Source organism: Hyperolius riggenbachi, chromosome 9 (genome assembly GCF_040937935.1).
Source record: "Hyperolius riggenbachi isolate aHypRig1 chromosome 9, aHypRig1.pri, whole genome shotgun sequence".
Classification (NCBI taxonomy): Eukaryota; Metazoa; Chordata; class Amphibia; order Anura; family Hyperoliidae; genus Hyperolius; species Hyperolius riggenbachi.
The window spans coordinates 225,549,921-225,569,242 of NC_090654.1; the positions used below are offsets into that span (position 1 = coordinate 225,549,921).

A 19,322-nucleotide genomic window follows, 5' to 3' on the forward strand; every position below is an offset into this window, starting at 1 on the left:
GCCTAATATAAGCAATGTGCACACTGCATGTAATAGCCAGTGAGGAAGGACTGCTGCCCGTAACATAACATGTACGGTATATTCTTTTACTAATTTAAAAATAAAAACTTAGCAGCAGTTTTAAGCATTTCTCACCCTGTACAAAACTAAAATCAAAAGCCCGGACAAAGTTCCACTCTAACCGTCCTACACTTTCCATACACGTTTACAAGTTTCAGAAATGGCGTATACCGATTCTGAGGCACAAGTACTTGAGAGAAAAGTTGCTCAGACATACTCTGATTCACTAAGTCATCTAAAAATGTGATAATTAACTACTGAAAAAAATATTGTGAACATAATTTAACAGAAACATTCATTATTCATTTAGCAGCAACCCGAGAACTTCAGCTGCCAGACGCACTAATTCTACGTGTTGACATTTGTCATTATTTAAGTGTCTGTGTAAGTTTTATGTCTTGTAGCTTTTGAGATTTAAACTGCAGTTTTAAAAATTTCAATTAATTCTAGCGGAGTCAGATGGATGTCTCCTCTGGTTCATGCTTGGTGTACTCTGTTACTGATCTAATCAGGGCCCACATGTCACATGCAAAAAATCCTCCCATTTCCTGTGAGAAAACAAGGAATTAATTGGCATCTACTCCAGTAATGACAGTGATGTGAGATGCCTTTCACACGATAAAGCTAGACATGAACTGCATGTAAGATCTAGCCTGGCTCGTACTCTGATGAGAGGACTTTTACCACACGACCAAATGACTAGCAAAATCCACTAAGATGAAGTACGATCACATACCTCAATGCTTGTTTTCGAAGGTCGTATTTTTTATTTCATTAAGGTGGCCATTAAGGTACATTACTCAACTTGCCGGCTGATCGACTATCTGATTCGATAAATATCAAATCAGATAAAAATTGAAGCCACAAAATTGGTTGCAAGAATCGATCGGACATGGTGCAAAATCTCGGGCCAACATCCTCAATTGGGTGCGTGGCAGTAACAACATGCAATATCTGGACGAGCGACAAACGTGACGTAACCTCCGGTGCGGTCTACAGTCATGGCCAAAAGTTTTGAGATTGTAAGAAATATTAGTTTTCACAAAGTTTGCTGCTAAACTGCTTTTAGATATTTGTTTCAGTTGTTTATGTGATGTACTGAAATATAATTATAAGCACTTCATACATTTCAAAGGCTTTTAATGACAATTACATGAGATTTATGCAAAGAGTCAGTATTTGCAGTGTTCGCCCTTCTTTTTCAGGACCTCTGCAATTCGACTGGGCATGCTCTCAATCAACTTCGGGGCCAAATCCTGACTGATAGCAACCCATTCTTTCATAATTACTTCTTTGAGTTCCTCAGAATCAGGCCCTGTACACATCATAAAAAGCGGATGGCCGTGCCTTCGGAACGCAGTGCGTATGAATGCACGCCATCTGCTTTTGCATGCGTTGCGTGGCTAATCCCATTCACTGCAAGTGAATGGGTCAGTCATGCGTTTCGTGAAAAAATATGTGTGCAGCATGCGTTCGCCGACTGCACTGGTCCAGAACACATGCAGTGTGAATATCAGACAGTGCAGTCTATGCACTTTCTGATATTGTGCGTGTCTGCCTCTTGCACGCGTTGCCGAAATCCTGACGGCAACGCATGCAGTGTGAACAGGGCCTCAGTTGGTTTTTGTTTGTTCACCCGCCTCTTGAGGAATGACCACAAGTTCTCAATCGGATTAAGATCTGGGGAGTTTCCAGGCCATTTCAAAGTTTTGGTCCCCGAGCCACTTAGTTATCACTTTTGCCTTATGACACGGTGCTCCATCGTGCTGGAAAATGCATTGTTCTTCACCAAACTGTTGTTGGATTGTTGGAAGAAGTTGCTGTTGGAGGGTGTTTTGGTACCATTCTTTATTCATGGCTATGTTTTTTGGCAAAATTGTGAGTGAGCCCACTCCTTTGGATGAGAAGCAACCCCACACATGAATGGTCTCAGGATGCTTCACTGTTGGCATGACACAGGACTGATGGTAGCGCTCACCTTTTCTTCTCCTGACAAGCCTTTTTCCAGATGCCCCAAACAATTGAAAAGGGGCTTTATCGGAAAATATGAATTTGCCCCAGTCCTCAGCAGTCCATTCACTATACTTTCTGCAGAAGATCAATCTGTCCCTGATGTTTTTTGGGGGGAGAATTGGCTTCTTTGCTGCCCTTCTTGACACCAGGCCATCTTCCAAAAGTCTTTGCCTCACTGTGCATGCAGATGCGCTCACACCTGCCTGCTGCCCTTCCTGAGCAACCTCTGCACTGGTTGCATTCCGATCCCGCAGCTGAATCCTCTTTATAAGACGATCATGGCACTTGCTGGACTTTCTTGGATGCCCTGAAACCTTCTCTAACAAGAATTGAACCTCTTTCCTTGAAGTTGATGATCCTATAAATTGTTCATTTAGGTGCAATCTTAATAGCCACAATATCCTTGCCTGTGAAGCCATTTTTACGCAACGCAATGATGGCTACATGCGTTTCTTTGCTGGTCACCATGGTTAACAATGGAAGATCAATGATTTCAAGCATCACCCTCCTTTTAACATGTCAAGTCTGCCATTGTAACCCAATCAGCCTGACATAATGATCTCCAGCCTTGTGCTCGTCAACATTCTCACCTGAGTTTACAAGACTATTCTTGAAATGATCTCAGCAGGTCCTTCAATGACAGAATGAAATGCAGTGGAAAAGTTTTTTGGGGGATTCAGTTAATTTTCATGGCAAAGCAGGACTATGCACTTCATCTGAACACTCTTCATAACATTCTGGAGTATATGCAAATTGCTATTATAAAAACTTAAGCACCAACTTTTCTAATTTCCAATATTTTTGACAGTCTGAAAACTTTTGGCCAGGATTGTAGTGTACTAGTGTAAAATGGGCCCCCTCCCCCCAGTGCCCGTGCATGAAAACTTTACCTGGGATTGTCTACCGCTGGCTCCATCTCTGCACTCTTCCTCACACACATGCTTCACATGGTTGCCGGCATATTGCACGTGGCCCCCACATACTATATGCTGGCAACCCAGTGAAGCATGTGTGTGTGAGGAAGAGTTTGATGATGGAACCAGTAGTAGACAAGTATTCATGCATGGGGGGGTGGTACATCTTCATTTAGGGGGGGCAGTGGCCAGGGGCTACGAGGTGGAGTCACTAGGCCAATTTCCCAAAAAATGTTATACTAAAGTCGATTGGGAATCAGCCTGCGGTTTATGGCAGCAATAGATCTCTTTCCAGTCAGTTTCAACCAGGGAGAGATCTGTCTCTTGGTTGATCAGTCACCAAAATCGCTAGATATATGGGCACCTTTAATCTAAGTCTTGTGATGTACACATTCAGACAGATTGCGGAAACAATCAGTCAGTTATGGTAATTTCAGTCGAAGGGTGTGCTGGTTGCATAGACTTTCTGCCGCTTTCTTTGTCTTTCAAAACACAGGTGACTAGCAATCCTCTATGGTGGAATTTTCTTGGCCAACTGCTTTACCTGCTATGGCGAGGCTCCTCCCCCCCTTCTTTGGACAACACATGCTGCTTGGCTGAACCAGGTATCTATGAACTGTCACAGGCTGCAGTCAGACGTTCCAGTGACGCATTCACAAACTGTTTGAGTTAGCAGTAGATTAGGACTAAATCCAGGAGGGTGACCTCTAAGGATGGGTACTGTACAGGATCTTCTCAAAGAATTAGCATATTGTGATAAAGTTCATTATTTTCTGTAAAGTACTGATAAACATTAGCCTTTTATATTTTAGATTCAAATACACACAACTGAAGTAGTTCAAGCCTTTTATTGTTTTAATATTGATGATTTTGGCATACAGCTCATGAAAACCCAAATTTCCTGTCTCAAAAAATTAGCATATTTCATCCGACCAATAAAAGAAAAGTGTTTTTAAAACAAAAAAAGTTAACCTTCAAATCATTATGTTCAGTTATGCACTCAATACTTGGTTGGGAATCCTTTTGCAGAAATGACTGCTTCAATGCGGCGTGGCATGGAGTAGTGTTGGGCGAACACCTGGATGTTCGGGTTCGGGCCGAACAGGCCGAACATGGGCCAGATGTTCGGCATGTTCGGCCCGAACGCCGAACTCAATGGGAGTCAATGGGACCCCCGAACATGCCCATTTTGGGGGCCCCATGGGGTCGCAGGCATAAGGGGGGAGCATGCCCCGGTCGCGGGGGGGGTCGGAAATTCCCCCCACCCCCTCCGCTAGCGCTCCCCCCTCTGCCCGCTTCCCCATACAAAAAGTTTGAAACAAGTTCAATAGTACCTGGGCTGGTGGCACTGGCTGGCAGTGGAGTGAGGAGGAGGAGGAGTCCGAGTAGCAGAGTGACGTTGAGGCCGGGCAGCGAGCGGTTCAGCGCTAGTACCCTTGTGGTACTTCCGCCCTTTCTCTGACCTCACGTCCTCTGCGTGATGACGCATACGAGGGTACGCGTGATGCGTACCCTCGTATGCAGAGGACGTGAGGTCAGAGAAAGGGCGGAAGTACCACAAGGGTACTAGCGCTGAACCGCCCGCTGCCCGGCCTCAACGTCACTCTGCTACTCGGACTCCTCCTCCTCCTCACTCCACTGCCAGCCAGTGCCACCAGCCCAGGTACTATTGAACTTGTTTCAAACTTTTTGTATGGGGAAGCGGGCAGAGGGGGGAGCGCTAGCGGAGGGGGTGGGGGGAATTTCCGACCCCCCCGCGATCGGGGCATGCTCCCCCCTTATGCCTGCGACCCCATGGGGGGCAGTATTCGGCCGAACAGGGCCCTGTTCGGCCGAACAGGGGCCCTGTTCGGCCATGCATTCAGTAGTTCGGCGAACCCCGAACAGTTTGGCCGAACACCACCAGGTGTTCGGCCGAACTCGAACATCACCCGAACAGGGTGATGTTCTGCAGAACCCGAACAGTGGCGAACACTGTTCGCCCAACACTAGCATGGAGGCAATCAGCCTGTGGCACCGCTCGGGTGTTATGGAGGCCCAGGATGCTTCGATAGCGGCCTTAAGCTCATTCAAAGTGTTGGGTCTTGCGTCTCTCAACTTTCTCTTCACAATATCCCACAGATTCTCTATGGGGTTCAGGTCAGGAGAGTTGGCAGGCCAATTGAGCACAGTAATACCATGGTCAGTAAACCATTTACCAGTGGTTTTGGCACTGTGAGCAGGTGCCAGGTCGTGCTGAAAAATGAAATCTTCATCTCCATAAAGCTTTTCAGCAGATGGAAGCATGAAGTGCTCCAAAATCTCCTGATAGCTAGCTGCATTGACCCTGCCCTTGATAAAACACAGTGGACCATCACCAGCAGCTGACATGGCACCCCAGACCATCACTGACTGTGGGTACTTGACACTGGACTAAAGGCATTTTGGCATTTCCCTCTCCCCAGTCTTCTTCCAAACTCTGGCACCTTGATTACCGAATGACATGTAAAAGTTGCTTTCATCCGAAAAAAGTACTTTGGACCACTGAGCAACAGTCCAGTGCTGCTTCTCTGTAGCCCAGGTCAGGCGCTTGTGCCGCTGTTTCTGGTTCAAAAGTGGGTTCATGATTCCATCTGCTGAAAAGCTTTATGGAGATGAAGATTTCATTTTTCAGCATGACCTGGCACTTGCTCACAGTGCCAAAACCACTGGTAAATGGTTTACTGACCATGGTATTACTGTGCTCAATTGGCCTGCCAACTCTCCTGACCTGAACCCCATAGAGAATCTGTGGGATATTGTGAAGAGAAAGTTGAGAGACGCAAGACCCAACACTCTGGATGAGCTTAAGGCCGCTATTGAAGCATCCTGGACCTCCATAACACCTGAGCAGTGCCACAGGCTGATTGCCTCCATGCCACGCCGCATTGAAGCAGTCATTTCTGCAAAAGGATTCCCGACCAAGTATTGAGTGTATAACTGAACATAATGATTTGAAGGTTGACTTTTTTTGTTTTAAAAACATTTTTCTTTTATTGGTCGGATGAAATATGCTAATTTTTTGAGATAGGAAATTTGGGTTTTCATGAGCTTTATGCCAAAATCATCAATATTAAAACAATAAAAGGCTTGAACTACTTCAGTTGTGTGTATTTGAATCTAAAATATATGAAAGTCTAATGTTTATCAGTACATTACAGAAATTAATGAACTTTATCACAGTATGCTAATTTTTTGAGAAGATCCTGTATACAATACCCAATTTTTATTTAATATATTACATTTTAGATTAGGAATTGATTCAAAATGAAAGCCCTTTTTATTTGATGACCAATCATTGTATCAACTGAACAAAGTGAGGGAAAGGGCATTCTTTAATTGTATATGTGGGAAAAGTAAGCAAGCAATAGATGCATTAGCTTTGTACCGCATCATGCAATACAAAGCTAGCAATAGTGGTGTGTGTGTGTTTGTCTGTCATTATGCAAGGCTAAAATAATGCGTCACAGTAGGATCCACCCTATCAAGGTGATTAGAAGAAAAGATAAAAAGGGCTCACAAGATCATGTCGTATTTCGATCTTTCTTTACGTGAAAACAGATGAAACACAGTGCCCCCAACACACAATGCTCACCAGCACAACACAAAGTTCACCTAATGATCAGGTTGAGGAAAGGTCAACTAACCAGTATGTCAACAGCAAATTCTAAAGTGTACATTTATGTAGCAATAAAATATACTGAACGCCTATTTAATCTCAGCAGTTTCTTTTCTTCAGATGTTCAATGAACATGGGCAGAAACAGAGTTGTTGCGCACAGTTATCAAGTTGCATCATTCATTCTCTGGTAAAAGTAAAAATTATCATTGACAGCCAACAATAAGGCAAACCTTTGCCCGAAGTGAAACTGGATAATGTGAAAATCACATGTGCAGCTTTAGCAGGAAGTTGAAGTAAACACTTCCTTCCCAAGGAGCAGTATTGCCACTGCCAAATACATATCTCTCAAATGTACATTACATTCACTGGAGAAGACACCTAGTGGAGATGAGGTGGGGAGGTAGTTTTGGTTGGTCGAGGTACGACTAATATGATAATGGTCTGACAGGGACAAGAGGTGGACATAGTGGTGGAGTCTGCATAATGTTTCACCACAACTGTTACACACCCATCGTTTTGCAAACACAAACCTCCACCCCAGTGTTACTCCTATCTTATAGCTCCCCTCCACAATGGTGTGCCTAATGGTACCCTCTGCCCTGCCCTGTGCCTAACTTGTCTATTCTCCTTCCAGAACTATGTCTTAGTATGACTTCCTAAACAATGCTGTGGCTACATAACCACCTCTTACATTGAGCCTAATTTGTCTAACTATATTCCTGCACTGTGCCTAATTGTAATTTCCTACCCGAGCTGTTTCTAACTTAAAAACTCAGGCTACTCCCTTCCTTTTACCTGTGCCTAATTCTGAATCACACTCGAAGTGTTTTTAACAAACTCCCCCACTCTGCACTTATTTCTAGTTTCACCCCTGCTTACTGCTCTATGCTTCATGCTAGCCTCATAAATACCCTTACATATTCTAACTTCACCCTAAAACCCTGTAAATCACTCTTGACTTCCCTGGAGTTCTGATTCCCGCGGCCCACGTTTTTTGCACTTTTTATTTTTTTATTTTTCATGTAGCTAGCCTAGCGCTAGCTACATGATTGTCCCCTCTGTGCGGCGTCCCTCCCTCCCCTCCGATCGCCGCCGGCACAATGGCCCGTCCGGAAATCCCGTTCTGAACGGGATTTCCTGGAGGGCTTCCCCCGTCGCCACCATGGCGACGCACGTCATGACGTCACAGGGAGACCCGATCCACCCCTCAGCGCTGCCTGCCACTGATTGGCCAGGCAGAGCACGGGGTCTGGGGGGGGGGGGCGCTTGTTACGTGACGGATAGCGGCACATTGCCGTCGATCGTCTCCAGCACGCAGCAAGCAAAGTGTTTGCTGCGTGTTTAAAACATTTTTTTAATTAAAATCGGCCCAGCGGGGCCTGAGTGGGGCACCCTCCAGCGTCTCTGGGCGAGCCCAGCTCATCCAGAACGCTAGGGAGGTTAAACACCACACATACTCCCCACACTTTAAACTATCCTTGGCTTGGACCTAAATTTAAAGGGAACTTAAAGTGAAAGATATATGATGGCTGCCATATTTATTCCCTTTTAAACAGTACCGTTGCCTGGCAGTCCTTCTTATCCTCTGCATTTATAACTTGCTGCCATGCGCACTTTGGTATAGTGTGTGACTTTCGTATAGTGTGTGACACGCAAGAGCGGTAGAAGGGCATAGACAGCCCTTCTACCATTCCCATCATATTCCTTTGTGCAGCAGTGCGCTGCACTATCACACTGCTGCATGCATTTTCGGGAATCGCAGCGCAGATCCCATTCACTGTAGTGAATGGGATCTGCAGCACAGCGCAGATGGCGTGTGATCATACGCATTGCATTCCGATCGCACAGCCATCTGCGCTGAATGATCTGAACGAGGCCAAGTCATAGACCCTGAACAAATGTTTCTGAGAAAAATCTGACAAGATAGGCTGCATGCTTGTTTTGGGTGTATTATTCAGGCACTACTGCAGCCAACAATATCAGCAGGACTGCCAGGCAACTAGTATTGTTTAAAAGGAGATAAATATGGCAGCCTCAATATAGCTTTTACCTCGGGTTCCCTTTAACATTAACCTTGCGAGGCATTACTCTAACCTAACTCCCACCAATACTTCACTCTAAACTCCCTTCCCCATGTTTCATTCTAAACGTGTTATTTTCTCCATAATCTCTCACCCACCTGGGTATCACACTATCCTCAATCTCTCACCTGGTGCTCAATTATAACCTCCTTCACCCACTTAATGCATTATTCTTGCCTCCCACCCCACCTCTGCTCCTCTCCAACCAAATCCTCCTCCTCCATACTGGTCAACACCTACTTTGGCCTGTAATTTACCCCCCCCCCCCCCCCCCCCCCCACACACACACACACAACATGTTTCTTATTTACAACACATTGCTCTAGCCATGTAAGGACACAACCATATTATCTTGCCCGTAAATTTCCTGGTGAAATTACAATTCAAAGAGTAGACTTACCTTGATTCAGAAGTAGAGCTTTAAACACAAATGATAAGAGAGAGAGATAAATTAAGCATTAAAATGTGCCTCTTGTATTTGATAAAACAAGAATCATGGTATGACTGAGTGAAGCGGGATCACACAAGGAAAGTATAATGCTGGTTAATAGGAAGGTGGATGCAAAGCAAGAAATGCAGTAATATTACTTCAACTACATGCTAGGCTTCAAATGAAAAACACAAAGCACTCAAAATACACATTTTAAAGGGTAATCCTGTAGTGCTTTTAAAAATTATGTTTAACCACTTCACAACTGAGGGGTTTTACCCCTGAAACACCAGAGCAATATTCACCTTTCAGCGCTCCTTCCATGCATTCGTCTATAACTTTATCATTACTTCATCACAATGAAATGAACTATATCTTGTTTTTTTTCGCCACCAATTAGGCTTTCTTTAGGTGGGACATTATGCCAAGAATTATTTTATTCTAAATGTGTTGTAATGGGAAAATAGGAAATAATGTGGGAAAAAATTCATTATTTTTCAGTTTTTGGCCATTATAGTTTTTAAATACATACTACTGTAATTAAAACCCATGAAATGTATTTGCACATTTGTCCCGGTTATAAAACCATTTAAATGATGTCCCTATCACAATGTTTGGCGCCAATATTTTATTTGGAAATAAAGGTGCATTTTTTCAGTTTTGCGTCCATTCCTAATTACAAGCCCATAGTTTATAAAGTAAAAGTGTTATACCCTCTTGACATAAATATTTAAAAAGTTCAGTCCCTAAAGTAACTATGTTTTTTTTTTTTATTGTATTTTTTTTTTAATTACCAAAAAAATAAAAATTGGGTAATGTGTGGGAGGTAATGAGTTAATTTATAGTGTAAAACTAATGTATTTGTGTATGAAGAATGCTTTAGGGTGTAGTTTTACTATTTGGCCACAGTAACTTTTTGCTCATGCGACCTGTAAGTGTCGGAAGGACGCATACAGGAAGAGCAATGAGGCTGGGAAACTTTTTTCTCCACAATGATCGCGCTGCTTCTCATAGAAGCAGCCGATCATTGCGGGGGGCTTAGATCAATGAATGGGATCGGTTTTCCCCGTTCATTGATCTCCGGGCGAGCGGCCGGTGGCATGCATGAGCGCGGGAGTGCGCACTCGAGCGAGCGGGAGCGCGGACAGCGGTGGTAGCGGGGCGGGAGGTGCGGATATCTCCGTCCCTGGCAGGGTGGAAAAAGGGGCGTAAATATCCGCACCTGTGGGTGTAAAGTGGTTAAAGGAAGTCTAAAGGGAAAATAAAAAAACGGATACCTAAGTAGGAACGGGGTAACAAGGACATGGTGAGAACATGAAGGCTCCTATAGGACCCAGAGCCTTCCCTCTCCTTATGTAATTATCTGTTTTGTTACTTTATTTTTTTAAGCTTCAAACTTGCTTTAAATAATTTAACTACTGTATGTTATTTTGTTACTTGACTAAATAGAGGTTTTGATCACTTATGTAAGTCTACAGAGACTGTGTGTGTGTGTCTATCTACAGTGGCTTGCAAAAGTATTCGGCCCCCTTGAAGTTTTCCACGTTTTGTCATATTACTGCCACAAACATGAATCAATTTTATTGGAATTCCACATGAAAGACCAACACAACCCAAGTGGTGTACACATGAGAAGTGGAACGAAAATCATACATGATTCCAAACATTTTTTACAAATAAATAACTGCAAAGTGGTGTGTGCATAATTATTCGGCCCCCTTTGATCTGAGTGCAGTCAGTTGCCTATAGACATTGCCTGATGAGTGCTAATGACTAAATAGAGTGCACCTGTGTGTAATCTAATGTCAGTACAAATACAGCTGCTCTGTGAGGGCCTCAGAGGTTGTCTAAGAGATCATTGGGAGCAACAACGCTGTGAAGTCCAAAGAACACACAAGACAGGTCAGGGATCAAGTTATTGAGAAATTTAAAGCCGGCTTAGGCTACAAAAAAATTTCCAAAGCCTTGAACATTCCACAGAGCACTGTTCAAGCGATCATTCAGAAATGGAAGGAGTATGGCACAACTGTAAACCTACCAAGACAAGGCCATCCACCTAAACTCACAGGCCGAACAAGGAGAGCGCTGATCAGAAATGCAGTCAAGAGGCCCATGGGGACTGTGGACGAGCTGCAGAGATCTACAGCTAAGGTGGGAGACTCTGTCCATAGGACAACTATTAGTCATGCACTGTACAAACTTGGCCTTTATGGAAGAGTGGCAAGAAGAAAGGCATTGTTAACAGAAAGCATAAGAAGTCCCGTTTGCAGTTTGCCACAAGCCATGTGGGGGACACAGCAACCATGTGGAAGAAGGTGCTCTGGTCAGATGAGACCAAAATTGAACTTTTTGGCCAAAATGCAAAACGCTATGTGTGGCAGAAAACGAACACTGCACATCACTCTGAACACACCATCCCCACTGTCAAATATGGTGGTGGCAGCATCATGCTCGGGGTTTGCATCTCTTCAGCAGGGACAGGGAAGCTGGTCAGAGTTGATGGGAAGATGGATGGAGGGCAAACTTGGAAGAAAACCTCTTGGAGACTGCAAAAGACTTGAGACTGGGGCGGAGGTTCACCTTCCAGCAGGACAATGACCCTAAACATAAAGCCGCTGCAACAATGGAATGGTTTAAAACAAAACATATCTATGTGTTAAAATGGCCCCGTCAAAGTCCAGATCTAAATCCAATTGAGAATCTGTGGCAAGATCTGAAAACTGCTGTTCACAAACGCTGTCCATCTAATCTGAGCTGGAGCTGTTTTGCAAAGAAGAATGGGCAAGGATTTCAGTCTCTAGATGTGCAAATCTGGTAGAGACATACCCTAAAAGACTGGCAGCTGTAATTGCAGCAAAAGGTGGTTCTACAAAGTATTGACTCAGGGGGCCGAATAATTATGCACACCCCACTTTGCAGTTATTTATTTGTAAAAAATGTTTGGAATGATGTATGATTTTCGATCCACTTCTCACATGTACACCACTTTGTATTGGTCTTTCACGTGGAATTCCAATAAAATTGATGCATGTTTGTGGCAGTAATGTGACAATACTTTTGCAACCCACTGTATATCTATAGTAGAGTCTTAGTTGACAGGCATCGGCTGATGACGGATAAGTGTGCTTTCTGGTTTCTTGAGGCTCAATGTTAAAAATAGGCCTAGCTAATACAGTACTATAAGCAACTTTCTAAAAAATGTACAGTGCTTGAACTCCACTGGTTAATTATATCAATGTGATATTCATAAACAAGTTCTTTATCAATATGATCTATATAATACACAAATGTTTGCAGTCCAGGGAAGCAAACAGTATAAAATGGAAATGGCTTTAGCCAGGTGGGCTTCTGCTTTAAGAATGAGTTATTTCTTCCAGTTGTACATGTCCACCATCAGATAGCGCTTCCTTATAAGTTTCAGATCAAACAGTCATTAACACCTTCACCAGCTTCACCCTGTGAAGTCCACACTCACCAACAGCGGTGGGCCAAGGTTACAGTGGCTTTTCAGCGTCTTTGGGGAATTAACAGGTTCCTCACAACTCAGAGCGATACTCTCTACTCGTGTTCCTCCACTTTGTCCTTAGTCACTCTGCAGGCACATTAATCCATGGAAGTACCTCAATAGCAATAAAAAGCCTTCATTGTGCAGCTTACTTAATTTAACAGACTTTATTTAAACATTACACTCACATGTTCAAAGGAATAGATAGAGCTTGCAGAGTTTGCAACGGGCTCCACCCCGTGCGGCCTCCCGGGCTGACCGCCGTGTAGGATTGAAAGCCAGGGTTCAAAGCTCGCCGCCACCGCTGCTATACTCCCCTCTCCTCCACGCCATCCAGCTTCCGTGTATAGCTCATCCATACCGGTTTCGTCACCACGTGATTCATTCAGAGGATCAGTGAGTGGTGACTGAATGAGGCATGTGGAATGAATTAATGTGCCTGTAGTGACTAAGGACAAAGTGCTGCTGTTGAGGAACATGAGTGGAGAGTATCGCTCTGAGGCATGGGGAACCTGTTAATGCCCCAAAGACGCTGAAGGCCACTGTAACCTTGGCCCACCGCTGTTGGCGAGAGTGGACTTCACAGGGTGAAGCTGGTGGAGGTGTTGAGGACTGTTTGATCTGAAACTTATAAGGAAGCGCTATCTGATGGTGGACATGTATAATCCAGTACTATACCCCACTCTATATACATACCACAAACACTGCACTAAATGTTAAAATACAGTAATTCAAAGTATATTAACCCCGGGGAGCTATAGAACCCAGTATTTGAGCACAGCAAAGCCTACCGGTATATATAATATACATAAAATATGTGCCCTGATTTTGTGGGGGAGTGCTTTGCCTGTGGGAGAACTTGTGTCTTGGTTTTGTGGGTGAGGGCAGATTCTACTTGTAGGAGATGTGCCTGATTTTGTGTGTTTGAGTTGGGGGTATTGATGGGGTTGGGGTGCTCTGCCTGGGAGAAGGGTTGTCCTGATAATGTGTTACTGTGGGGAGTAGGAGGAGTGCCCTGATTCAGTGTGTGAGTGGTTCAGATTGTGCGATTGTGTGAAGGAAGGGCTTGCTCTGCCTGTGAGGGTATGGAAGGAAGCTAATATTACGGAAGTAGGGGGCTCTGACTGGTGGGAAGCAATTTCAGTACTTTCCATGGACGCTAAATACCCCACTGCACATCACTGTTAAGGCTCTTAACCACTTACAGCCTACAGCCCATTTTAGCTTAGCGCCAAAAGCCATTTTTACCTGTCAGCATGCCTTCCATTCATTTGGCCATAACTTTATCAATGCTTATCACACGTGAATGATCTATATCTTGTTTTTTTTTTCACCACAAATTAGGCTTTTTGTGGGTGATACTAGTTTTCAGTAACTACTTTATCTTCTATGCATTTTATAGGCAAAACAAAAAATACACTAAATACACTAAATCCATCCTCCTAAGTATGCTCAAATATACAATGCTACTAAAAATAAAAAACCCACCCAATTTATTTGCCCTTTAGTCCCTGCTATCGCAACATTTAAATTATGTCCCTAGTACAATGTATGGCGGCAATATTATATTTGGAAGTAAAGGTGTATCTTTGTTGGGTTTTTTTTGTGTCCAGTCAATTGTAAGCTCTTATGTACTGAAATAACAGTAATATACCTTCATGACATATATATTAAAAAAAGTGAAGTCCCTAAGGCAACTATTATATTTTTTTACCTTTTTTTTTACGTAAATGATGGTAACTGGGGTGGTGGAATTGGAAGGGATTCATTGTTTTTTTTGTATTTGTATATTTTTTTTTTAATGGCGCTAGAAACACTACCCTGGTTTACTAGGTAGTGTTTATTTTTTTGCAATTTTACATTAGTTACGGTATGTCTTTATGAATGGACATGGCCCCTGATCAGGTTCACGTCTATTCACTCAAGGCACTGCAATTGGGGAAGGGAACCCTCAGTTCCCTTCCCCAATTACTGCTATGGAAATGCCGCCAGGTAATAGCGGGGGGCGCGCGCGCGCGCGCACCAGCCGCTATAACACTGGTCACATAGACTCTATGGACTATAGTCGTCTAGATAGACTGATGTGGTTAAATATTTTAATCCCTTTCATGTCACATTTATGCTTTGCTTTTTACATTACCATTCACTATATTAGATTTCTTCATATACTGGAAAGCAATTTTTGAAATTGACAATCTGGTATGTCTGAATGTGCTTTTCTAATTTGCAAATCCACACGTCAATAGAAAAAAAATGTCAGTGGAATAATCAGTGGGGAGCGTGATGGCCGCCTGCAGCTTCCTCTTACGGCTAGCCTAATTAGAAGTAGAGTCCATGGCTGAGCTCCATCTTGGCCTGTGCCCAAACTACAGTGGCAACCACACAATGTACCAGTATGAGAAATGTGTGCTTTAGCTATTGCAGGCACATAAACATTCCTGCATTAGAAAATATGGTGACGTTCGGGTCAACAATATGTTTCCTTGCTGTCAAATAAAGGATTTCATAAAATGAAGCTATTGCAGGAAATCTTCATCTGCTGGCGCTGAGAAGGGGCTACAATTCCCAGATGTAGAGAGGAGATGAACTGAATGGAGAAGATCCCATTATTTCCATATTCTATTTTGTGGACTTTGCAAACGAATGTACACCAAAACATGTATTTTATGATCTGCTTAATTCAAGGTATACTTATAAACCATTATATTGATTGTGTATTTATATCATCTGCATTCAAATACATTTTCTGCAGCCCTTTATAGGGTCCAGAGTCCTATCACTAACTGTCTCCTACAGGAGCTCAAGATCTAATATATCGCTTAACCTAATAACAGTAAAATACTGGAACTCAGCTAACCACCAGTGTCAACCAACCAGCACAGATCACCAGCAGTACTCACAGTGGTGAAGGTCAACTTCTTAGGCTGTTTGTGGGCTCTGCTGTGTTTAAAGAGGAACTTTAACCAAGGATTGACTTTCATCCGATACCCCTTTTCCTACAAGAAACCTTCATCAGGGACATCATCAGGGACATCTGTATGGCTGATATTGTGGTTAAACCCCTCCCACAGTGTAAAGTCCTGACAGGTTACAGAGTAACCTCATTGCATTGTTAAAAAATAACAGCTGATTACCGATAATTTGCATTCCCATCTATAAGACGCCTGACGATCCCCATGCCCAAACGACCTGATCCGTAATGTGTGCGTGTCACCTCCTGCCACAGTGTACGATTATACGGACATTGAACAGTGTTTTCTTCCAGGTGTTCTGTATCAGAAGATTGTATTCTCCTTTCAGATGTGGAGGAACATCTAAATATACCGTATTTTTCAAAATGATCATTCTTTTTGCTCATGTGATAATAGGAGGATGTTCTTCATTAAGGTTTGTGCTGAGCTACATGCTGTGTTGTTAATTAAATGAGGGCAGCATGAGAACATCCCTGCATAACCTTCCCCATGCTACTGGAATCATTTTTGGAGGTGGACATTCCATCTGCTTCAGTATGCAAAAATAGCAGAACAAGCCAAAAGAAATTATCATGATGGGCTGAGTGAGGACTTTGCATTGTTCTTTGGTGCAATGACAAATACGTTCCACACAGAAAGGCTGCAAAGCACTGAGGTGGGCTGCTGAGACCAGTCAGAAAAAATGAAAATATTCCAGCTTATATAATAAAATAGAAGTCAAAACCACCATACTGGAGTACAGTGTCCTCCAAAGAAATTTTTTCCAGGCGGGTGGCATGTAAAAAGTAGCCGGTTGAGGGCCAACGGGGGAATGCAGGGCTGGTGCAAACTCTGCTTACAGCATAGGAAGAAGTGAGCCGATGACAACCGGGTGCTCACCAAAATTAGCTGGGTGGAGCACCCGGCTAAAAGAGCCTGCGGTGAACACTGGGAGTTTATACGTTAATGATTCTGAGATCCAGCAGTTTTGGCAAAGTGTGTGGCTAGTGCCAGTGTTGGGACTTTCTCTGTGTGGGACGGGTGCATAGAGCCCTTCTGCAGAATGGCCTTGTGGTGGGAGAATCTGTTCGGTTGGCAGCAAAGGAACAGCAGTAGAGATCCCTAAGTGCATGGCACAACCATGTCCTGATTGTAACCTAGCGGAATCGTTGTGGCTTGTGGTCATTGTTATTTGCTTAGGTGGTACATCTGAATCAGAGAACAATTCAATGGTGGTAAATAAAACAACAAGCGCTATATTATAGTTGCACAAATGATACCCCCAGTGTATTACTCCATGCAAGCTTAAAGGGAACCCGAGGTGAGAGGGATATGGAGGCTGCCACATTTATTTCCTTTTAATTAATACCAGTTCCCTGGCAGTGCTCCTGATTTTTTTTTAGCGATAGACCCTGAACAAGCATGTAACAGATCCGGTACTCTGACTCAGCTGACTCAGGTTATACTGGATTAGCCATATGCTGGTTCCAGGCGTTTGCCTCAGACACTACTTATGCCAGAAGATCAACAGGATGGCCAGGCAACTGGCATTCTTTGCAAGGAAATAATTATGGAAGCCTCCACATCCCTCTCACCTCGGGTTCCCTTTAAACTGGACCTACTGTGCATAGGCAATGCTTAAAGAGGCTCTTTAGTAACCATAAACAGGGAATCTACAGGGGGGGGGGGGTTCAGATAACCACTTACCTCCACCCGCCTCACAGAATGGGCCCTGGCTATTTTTTTTAATTTGTCGCTGAGACTCTGGCCACTCCCATCTGCATTGCTGCGGCCAACTCACAGCCTGGCAGCCACTGCCTAATTGGTGGCTGCTGAGCTGGGGCCGACTGCAACAGTGAGGGTGGAGGTGGGCAAAGAGCTTTGGCAGTCTTTGGAGACATGCCCAAGACAGCCCTTCCCAGGAGAATAAAGGGAAAAGAGGCGCCCAGAGGAGATAAAATGCATTAAAAACAAATGAAATTTAAAAAGTGAGGTGGCTTACCTCAGTGAAGACAAATTCACGTATTAACAGAATTTTATTGCACCCACTTCCCAGGAGGAAGATGAGCGGCGGATCTATTTGACTGCAGTGTCTGAAAAGCACCAAAACAAGCATGCAGCTAATCTTGTCAGATCTGACAATATTGTCAGAAACGCCTGATCTGCTGCATGCTTGTTCAGGTTCTATGGCTAAAAGTATTGGATGCAGAGGATCAGCAGGATAGCCAGGCAACTGGTATTGCTTAAAAGGAAATAAATATTATTATTATTATTTATTGAATTTATAATGCGCCAACATATTACGCAGCGCTGGACAATAAATATATACAATGATACAAGGATGACAGACATAACAAGGTTATACAACATAGAACAAAGTTATACATGCAAATTGTACAAAATACAAGATCATGCAATATGGGCTGGTTAGGTAGGCCCAGTAATACAAGTACAGGCTGTCATAGGACAGGAGCACATGATCCTGTAGATTACACTAGGGAATGGAGGACCCTGCCAGAGGCTTACAATCTAAAGGGTGGGGTGGAAATACTAGGTGGGGCTGTTAAATATTCAGTAGAGAGTTACTGTGTGGTAGGTGGTGGGTAGGCCATCATAAAGAGGTGGGTTTTGAGGGCTTGCTTGAATGAGTTGAAAGAGGGAGCAAGTCTGATGGGTGGTGGAAGGGCGTTCCAGAGGGTGGGGGCAGCTCTTGAGAAATCCTGCAGGCGGGCATGGGAGTGTGAAATGCGTGGGGTGGTGAGGCGAAGGTCGTTGGGAGGATCAGAGGGGGCGACCTGGTGTATACCTGTGAACAAGCTCCGAGATGTAGGTAGGGCAGGTTTTGTGCACAGATTTATACGCCAGGCATAGAATCTTTAAAGTTATCCTGAAACGGATAGGGAGCCAGTGCAGGGGTTCACAAAGGGGAGATGTGGATGCGGAGCGAAGAATGGATAAGTCTTGCAGCCGCGTTCATCACTGATTGCAGGGGGGCAGTGCGTTTCAAGGGGAGGCCAGAAAGGAGGGAGTTACAGTAATCAAGGCGGGAGATGATAAGGGCATGGATGAGCAGTTTGGTCGTGTCCGGAGTTAAGAAGGGGCGGATCTTGGAGATATTACGGAGGTGGAAATTGCAGGCTCTGGTGATGTTTTTAAAGTGTGGGATGAAGGAGATTTCAGAGTCCAAGGTGACACCCAGACAGCGGGCCTGGGAGGTAGGGTGAATGGTTGTGTTATCGATTGTCAGGTGGAAATCTGGGAGGGGTGCAGCAGCATGGGGTGGAAAGATCAGGAGCTCAGTTTTGTCTAGGTTAAGCTTCAGGAACCTAGCAGACATCCAGGAGGAAATTGCTGAGAGACACTTGGAGACCTTGTTTATGGTGGTGGATAAGAGATAGGGGGTATGGAGGTAAATCGGCGTGTCATCGGCATAGAGGTGATATTTGAAGCCCAGGGAGGAGATAAGCTTGCCAATTGAGGAAGTGTATATGGAGAAAAGAAGGGGGCCCAGAACAGAGCCCTGGGGGACCCCAACTGCGAGGGGGGCAGCGGTTGAGGAGAAGTCATTGAAGGAAGTTGTGAAGGAGTGATTGGATAGGTAGGAGGAGATCCAGGTCAAGGCAAGACCATGGATGCCCATGGACTGTAGTGATTGGAGGAGGAGGGGGCGGTCAACAGTGTCAAATGCTGCGGAGAGATCAAGGAGGAGCAGGATGGAATAACTGCCTT

General features: G+C 44.1%; 1 protein-coding gene across 2 annotated transcripts in view; it reads right to left on the minus strand.

The window, feature by feature from the left end:
* The window catches only part of SLC8A3 (solute carrier family 8 member A3), a 426,307-nt gene that overhangs the window by 26,810 nt on the left and 380,175 nt on the right, over positions 1 to 19,322 (minus strand). For both annotated transcript variants that reach the window (XM_068254069.1, XM_068254068.1), the window contains exon 4: positions 9,108 to 9,125. In XM_068254069.1, coding sequence (XP_068110170.1) covers positions 9,108 to 9,125 — 18 coding nt within the window. The remainder of the gene's footprint in view (positions 1 to 9,107; positions 9,126 to 19,322) is intronic.